At 35.2% G+C, this 8,690-nt stretch overlaps 1 protein-coding gene across 1 annotated transcript in view; it reads right to left on the minus strand.

Moving 5' to 3' along the window:
• The window catches only part of RBM27 (RNA binding motif protein 27), a 118,073-nt gene that overhangs the window by 54,076 nt on the left and 55,307 nt on the right, over positions 1–8,690 (minus strand). The window contains exon 6 of the mRNA XM_006891195.1: positions 6,819–6,953. Within this exon, the coding sequence (XP_006891257.1) occupies positions 6,819–6,953 (135 nt within the window). The remainder of the gene's footprint in view (positions 1–6,818; positions 6,954–8,690) is intronic.

Here is an 8,690-nt window from a genome sequence, read left to right on the forward strand (position 1 = left end):
GTCAGAGGCAATGCGATTGGCACAGGATAGAGCAGGGTTTAGGGCTGTTGTACATAGGGTCACTACGAGTCACAAACGACTCGACGGCACATAACAACAACAACAACCTAAGTTAGTTGCAGGCATTTACTATTACTATCAAGATATGTAGTACAGGTTATGTATGCACTATTTGTATCTGGCAACAAAGTTGAATTGTATACAAGAGACACAAATGTATACACACATACATGTGGGAAGCTACTGCATTATACTATATATGTATGTGGTAATGTCCACTATGTCTATTTTCAAATAAGATTTCTGAACTCTATACCAACTTTATGGGATTATGGACCTACATGCAGTCAGATGTTGCCTAAATGTCATTTTGCAGCACATGACTATTATAACTTCAGAGTAAAACAGAAATTTAAAGGAACTCTGCACAGTATGTTTTTAAAAATGAATGACATAATGACAGCTGTGATGAAGGATCCATGTTAATTCATTACCTCTTATTAAAAAAAAGTGCAAAGGATTTATGATCAAATTCTTCACAAAGATGCCTCCTTATTCAAATAAAGTATGACTTTCGATTAAAACATTAATTATAATCCCTAGTACTATTTTTAAGAACCAAAATACAACCTTCAGTCTATCCCACCTGAATTTAAAAATCATCTTCAAAACAGGTCTGAATTACTGAACACTAATGATTGCAAACCAGATGAGTTATGAGATGACATAAAAGATGTCATTCATAAAGAAATGGTTACAAGACAGAAAAGACCAAAATGAATGTCAGAAAAAAACTATGAAAATTGCACTAAGGTGTCAAGAAGCCAAAACAAAGGGATGAAATGCCAAAGTAAAAGAGATGAACAGGATTTCAAGGGGCAACTGCAGAAGACAAAGCAATAGAATGGGCAAAGGGCTGGAGAATGAAAACAAAAAACTCTTTCAGTATTTCTAACTGGGCAAAGGGCTGGAAATGAAGAATGAAAACAAAGGAACTCATTTAGCATATCTAAAGCTGAAAGAGATGAAAAACAAATTCAGACCTTGAGTTGGAATACTGAGAGATGCATGGGCAAAATCTTGAATGATCTAGGAAGCATCAAGAGAAGATGGAAGGAATACATACACTGTACCAAAAAAAAGAATTGGTTGACACTGAAAAATTTCACGAAGAACTGTAAGAACAAGAGGCAAGATAATGAAGGAAAAAGTTCAAATGGTACTGAAGAAACTGGTAAAACATGAAGCCCTAGGAATTAAAGGAATACCAACTGGCATGTTTCAAATAAAAAATGCAGCCCTGTATCTGCTCACCTGTCTATGCTAGGAAATTTGGAAGACAGCTTCTCAGCTAACTGACTAAAAAAGATGCATATTTGTTCCATAAAAACAACCTTGGTACTACAAGTTAAGAAATCAGAAGATGTGTTGCACTGGGAAAATCTGCTGTCTGGGGACTTCTCCAAAGTACTAAAGAGTAATAATGTCAGTTTAAAAACTAAGATGTGCCTAATCCAAGCCATGGTCTTCTCAAGTATTTGCTATGATCTGAAGGTTGGACTGGACAGTCACTAAAGATGATAGAAGAATCAATGTCTCGAAGTTGTGGTGCTGGAGAAGAGTACTGAGTATTCCTTAGTCTGCCAACAAAACAAACAGGTCTGTCTTGAAGAAAATGAAACCAGAGTGCTCCTTGGAAGCAAGGATTGTGATACTTCATCTCACATACTTTAGGTATGCTTGTAGGAGGGGCCAGTTCTTGGAGAACACCCCACACTTGGAAAGGTAAGGGTGAGAGAAAGAGAGGAAGACCCTAAAGAAGATGGATTGACACAGTGACTGTGACAACAGGATCAAGTATGTCAGAGATGGTGAAGATGGTACAGGATAGTCTGGGCAGGATACAGATCCACAGCTCACAGAGTTGCTATGGGTCAGTCTACTAAATGGCATAAAACACTAACAGCATTGCCATAATTTTTATAAACTAAAAGGCATTTTATTGATAAATATTTTCTAGACTACAGACGCTAGCAGTAACTGTAATGTCATAAAAATCTATAATTTAAGACTTTCCAAACTGCTGAACTAGCTCACCTTTTCTATTAATTGTAAAACCATCTTTAAACATGTAGCTTTTTATTTCACTGGGACCAAAATAAAGTCTAATTTTTATGAAATTACTAATTATAGATTTGGAAAAGGAAACATTTGAGAAACTGAGCACCACTATTAGAAAAGGTAGTTAATTTTTTTGAAACAAAAAAACTTTTAAAATGTACTAAAGAGAAAATAAAGGAGCTCTGGTTGCCCAGTAGTAAGGAGTTGCACTGCAAGCCGAAAAGCACACAGTTCAAATCCACCAGCTGCTCTGCAGGACAAATATGGTCAATCTCCTCCCAAGTTATTAAAACTGCCTCTAAAAACCCATAGGACGGTCGGCTATGGGTTACCTCTGGTTACCACCACCAAAACAATAACAAGATAATAAATCTAACAAAATAGCACCCAATAGAAGTTTGTATTTTTTTTCTTTCAGGTCATTGTCAGGAACAGTCCAAAGTTTTCACACTTTCTCTGTAAATTTCACATATACATAAAAAGAAAAAGAAATCAAACTGGTTTGCATAGTAGATTAAGGTTTAACCTTCCCATCATGCAGACTCTATTAACTTGCAAAACAGCTGCCAACCAATTGTATCTCTTTGGAGACAGTGGCATCAAACATAAAACCTATCTTCTAAAGCAGTAATTCATAGATGCCAATGGGAAGTTACCATCCTTTCTATTGACCAGAGACAAAATATAACTAAATGTATAATGTTTCATACAACCAAATATGAAAAAATTTTCCATTTCTTTATTCTGGGATTCTAGGATCATTGTCTTTTATTGGTTTTAAAATGTCTTCTTAAAATTGAAATGACATTAGCTGTTTTCATATACAGCCTTAATCTGGCAAAATAAGAAATAACTAACAGTCTTAATCCCCTACATTTTCTGAAAATGTCAACAATCTCTAAAGAACAAGTTTGAAACCTCCAGTCCAATCGACCTTCATGGCACAGCTATTCTTGTTTTTAAAATGAACAGAAAAATGGATGTCAAGTCATACAAGTTGACATACTTGTTCACTGTGGCTTGTATTTAATATAATGACTGGTACATAGTATTAATAATATTAGCTAAATTAATGAATATTAAACTGAATCATTCAATTAAATCATCACTGCCAGGTTTCTAGAAACTAAAAATGCAACTGTTATAGAATCATAATGTTAGAAATGGTATTTTTTCTCCTCTGCTCTCCTGTGACCTCTTGGTTACCCCATGTGGACCCTGGTCACTCGAGGGCGTGATGACGTATTCCTCCACTTGAAGTTCACCTCGCTGTTCCTCATTCTATTTATATTTGTGTTGCCCTGAGCTGGTCTCCCAGCACTTTCTTAGGTTTCTGAATTTGAACCTTGCAATAAACCTGTGTGGGGCCCACAGAGGTCTCAAGACCCCAGTTTTACAGTTGAGGAAGCAGAGCTCGGATTCAGTTCCCTGAAGCCTCGCGGCCAGCCTGTGGCCGGGAGCCTCCGAATCCAGATACTACTCATGTCTACGCTCGCTTCTGGGTGTTTATGTACACAGTGAAAAATACCCATTTACTCAACAAATAAAAAGTATGTGCAAGCCATGGGAAAAAAAAAAAAAAGAAATGGTATTTTTTTTAAAATAAATGGTTCTGCACTGCAATCCTGGAGGCGTGCAGTTCAAATACACCAGATGCTCAGCTGGAGAAGGAGGAACAATCGCCTCCTGTACCAGTCAGATCTGATTTGACAGTATACACACACAAATAATAATTTTTAAAAAAAAAGGTTATAGATGAAAAATCAATGAAGATAATTAAAATAAAAGTGGAAGTTTAACATTAAGTCACCAGCCTAAATTTAACAGCATAAAAGTATGTCCTCAGAAACAGAAAACAAAAAAAAAAAAAAAGAAACAGATGAACAGTTTGGTTTTCATATTTACACATTCAAAAGGCATTCTGAAATAAAGGTGAGAATTAATTCAGGCAAGGAACAGATAAAATAGCAATGGCTGCATGTTGGTTAAAGCTGAGTGCCTGGTACAAACATGGGAATTCATATAGTCTTTCATTTTATTTATGTCTTAAATTTCCCCAGAATTAAAAATTGAGTATGAATAGAATAAATAAGCACTGTGAAAAGATAGGGATCAGAAGACTAAGATAGTAAGTATTCAAAAGAACAATTGTCAGTGTGGCTCCTCTTCTAAGAAATCAGTTTAACATAAAATTTACATACACCAAAAACCAAAAACTCAAAGAGTAGGCCAGTGTGCAATTAAATATTCAAAATGTAAGAAATGTTTTTTATTACTACAAGGAATTAAAGATAGAATAATGTTTCCCAAGCACTTACAAGATTTGAATTTTAGAAGACATGTAATAGAGTAGAAAAAGAGCATATGAATGAGAGTGATGACGGGTAAAGAAAGTTTAGTCCTGACAGGCACAGAAAGAAGGCAAAACTGCCTTCACCAGAGATGACCTATGTTTAGGAAAAGCAAAGTAAGCCAGCCACAAAGTATGGGGCATATTATAGTTATACATATCAGAGAAGGCTTTTATGATTTAGAAGGAAACGGTGACTATCAAAGCATTCTCATGAAGAATAATCATGTTTTGTTTTTTCAAAAAAAACAGTGTGATTTAGGAGTAAAACTTAAGAGAATCAAGAAGGTAGTAGACAACAATCCAAATAGTAAACGATTTAAGTGTGAACAAGAGCAGAGGTCATAGTACTAAAAAGAAAAGCAGAAGAATTCACTAATTAAATCTACAACAGCAAGAGAATGAGTCAATCATGACACCAAGGCTTAAGTTCTGGATGACAGGTAAGTGCTATCTTCCTTAACAAATTTAGGGTGGTAAAAGGTTGAAACAGCTCTATCTTAGAGAAAGTGCGGTCAGAGTGCACTTGGAAGCAAAGATAATGAAGCTTCACCTCACATATTCTGGTCATGTTGTCAGGAGAGGCTATTCATTGGGGAAGAACATCATGCTTGCAATGGTGGAGGGATGGCAAAGAGGGAGACGCTGAGTCAGATGGATTGACACAGTGCCTGGAGCAATAGGCCTGAGTGTGTCACAGATTGTGAGGATGGCACAGGACAGGACAGGGTTCAGAGCTGCTGTTCATAATGTCACTATGGGTCACACTCAACCAGATGGCACCTAACAACTACTAACAGAAGGTTGAAACTTCCAACAGTGAATGAATGAAAATTTAACTTTTCTGTAAATGTTCTTTAAAGTCACAATAAAATTATTTTTCCCAAAAAATAAGGTTGAAACTTAAAAATAGGGTTTATTTTAGAGATGAGAGAATTTCAGAAGACAGTAATATCTACAAAAAAATACATAAACTTAGATACTTTGGGTGCTATAAATGCTGTACTCAATCAGCTCCTAACCAAAAGTACAAAGTTCCAATGTACTTAGAGGAACTTCAAAAGAGAAGCTTACCAACCTACCTAAAAAGGGGGGGGGGGGGTTGGGGGTTTAAGGCAGGGGAGGAAAAAAAGGGGGGGGAAATCCGCCACTGGGAAAAATATCTACAGAGCCCATGAATGAAGTCTTAGTGTATGTCAAAGTTGACTCAAGGGCAACTGGTTATTTATATATAGCTTACAACTCTCAACTCACTGTCATTGAGTCTGAACGTCCTCAGAGGGTTTTCAGAAGCTCTATACTGCACAGTAGATTACTAATTTTTGTCTCACAGAACTGGTGAATTCGAACTGCCTGCCTTTGGGTTGGGAGCTCAATTTCTTACCCACCAGAGCTCCTTAAGGCTTATTAAGTATCCAGAACTGCTCCCCATTACTTAATTATTAATTTAGGTATTAATAATTTAGTACAGTTATATTTCTCAAGACAATTCTAACGAGAAGGCTAATATTTAATATCAACACCACTGTACTAAAGAAAATTAAATACAACAAGGTGAAGTAACTTGATCATAGTCAAGGGGTGTGAAGCAGGGCAGTTCAGGTTTAACTATTTTGCTGAATTGTTTCTCCATGACATGAAAAAATGTTTGGGAAGTAAAGTAAAATTGTTTATGATAAATAGTTACATAAAAGATGATCATATATATATAAAGTTCCCTAGCTCCTTAGAGAAAACCTAGCATTTTTAACAAGGAACTATCTAATTTTTGCCTTTGAGAGAAAGGAATTAAGAAAACATAAATACTAGGAAATAAAACATAAACATGATTCAAGAGAAAGATTACAGCTAAACAATACTTTTGTTGTTTAAATACTAGCAAGCACAGTTTTAAAAGATGCTCTTTCCTTTAGCATTCAAGTTAAAAGTAAAATATTCTTCTGTAGTATATTTCATCTGCCCTTTCTGTATATGCCTTAAAAGCTAAGCCTATGTTTTGGTAGTTAAAAAAAACACAAAAAAACAAAAACACACACACACAGAAAACAACTTTTAAGAGATGTTTCAAAATTATTTTCCTTACAAATGAAACTAGGAATGTTATCTCTTTATAGCAGTATGGACTGCTCCAAACATAAAGCATTGCCCTTGCTCATTTCCACACAAAACTGAAATATGTCAATATGGCAGTCATGTAGTAAACTGCCTACTGGTTGCAAATACAACTTTTGCAGTGATACAGTCTCTAAGAATAGTCATTATATTTTTTTAAATAACATGACAGTGGCATGAGCAAACTTAGATCAGTTATGGTCTAATAACTTTAAGTTAAATGATATTTACTTACGTTCTGATACTGTATAAAGGAGGTTCTGGGGTAAAGGAGGAGGTAGTCTTGCGCCCACTGGTGCAAGATTGGGCACTGCACTTGTCCCAGGCTGGTCACGGTTGTTTATCAAGTTTGACTGTGTTATGGGCGGTCCTACAAAATAGAGAAAAAACATGACATATTAATATTTCTTACTCCTAAATATATTTACTGTATTCCATTAAGGGAGCTTACTAGTAAGGAGTTATACTGTCAACCCAGAGGCATGAACTTGGAATCCACCAGCTGCTCCAAAGGACAAAGCTGAGGAAATCTTCTCTCACACAATTTACTGTCTCTGAAAACACACTGGAGAGTCAGCTATGGGTCGGTTCCAACTTGAAAGTACTTAACAACAACAACAAATATTCCAGTAATTTGAACACTAATACTTTAATATAGTTTGGTGGCTTAGTGACAAGGAGTTGCTCTAGTGGTGTAATGGCAAGGAGTTGTGGTGTCAATACAAGGACAAATTGTTCAAATCCAACAGCTGCTCTGTAATCTCCTTCCATGTGATTAACTGTCCTGAAAAACTACTGGAGTACAAGCTGTAAGTAGGTTCCAACTTGAGTACATATAACACCTTGGTTTTTAATAATTAACATAAAAACACCTTGGTCTTTAATAAACTTTAAGAATTTGATGTATTCCAGAATAAGTATTGTGAAGTGCAATATTATTTAAAAGGAAACTCTCAGTACTCAAATAAGTAAAAACAATCTAAGATTAAAAAAAATCAAGTGACTGATTCTAAAAGGATTCAGGGAGAGAATGGGTGACCAGAGAATGAAGACATTTTTCTAGGTTGACAGTAATGTTCTATAGAATACTTATGTTTATGATAAGGATGCCAAAGTATACTAATATTTGCAATTCATTTCAAAGGGCATCAAATATAAAAACAGAGATGAAAAGATAAATAACAAATATCTATTATAATATTTATTCAATATTTAATATTAATATTTGTCATAATAAAAATAATAGTATAAAATGAGACTTTTAAAGTGAACTGGTAAATACAGGTGTTCAGTGTACAATTTTTTCATCTTTTCTGGTTGGAAATTTTCATAGTAAAATGTTTTGGGGAGGATGACTGACACAATTTAACTTTTAACTAGTGTCTCGGCCCACTCCTTACCCACACTGAGATATCATCATCTATTATTAGAATTTCTGCATGTTAGGATAACTTCTTTATCTGGAAAGAAAATCTCAGCTTGAAATTTACGATTAAACATTAAATATTCACAAATGTTAAAACAAAGTTGCTGACCAAATCATTGCCAACTTTAAAGAATTACGTCCTATAAAGTATTTAATGTAGGCCTTAGGTAAAGTACACATAGTTTCTCACTGTGCTATCATTTTAACTTCTTACTGATTGTTTTGACTACTGAAGAACCATGATAAAAAAAGGGAGAAATGAAGAAGAGAATATTAAATTCTCACAAAATAAAGACTCCCTGGATTCATGGAGGAATGCAAGAAACTTCTTGAATCATTTTTAACCTTAAGCCAAAATATCCTCTAAAATTATCTTAAAGCAAAAAAATACTTTTGCTTAAGTAGTGTGGAACATCTGCCTTAGCCCTATGCCAGAAATCTGTACAGAAAGAAAATGTCAATCTTTCTCATATCACCAACTTTTTCAACTTAAGCTACTACACCACCAAGATTCTACAGAGGGAAAAATAGATAAGATACTGATAACTCTTGAAACTAATGATGTTATTTGTTGTTGTTGTTATGTGCCATTGAGTCGCTTGCGACTCATAGCGACCCTATGTACAACAGCCCTAAACTCTGCTCTGTCCTGTGCCAATCGCACCGTCTCCTACACTCCCA

This window comes from Elephantulus edwardii, unplaced genomic scaffold (genome assembly GCF_000299155.1).
Source record: "Elephantulus edwardii isolate Elephantulus edwardi_28Jun2011 unplaced genomic scaffold, EleEdw1.0 scaffold00095, whole genome shotgun sequence".
Taxonomy (NCBI): domain Eukaryota; kingdom Metazoa; phylum Chordata; class Mammalia; order Macroscelidea; family Macroscelididae; genus Elephantulus; species Elephantulus edwardii.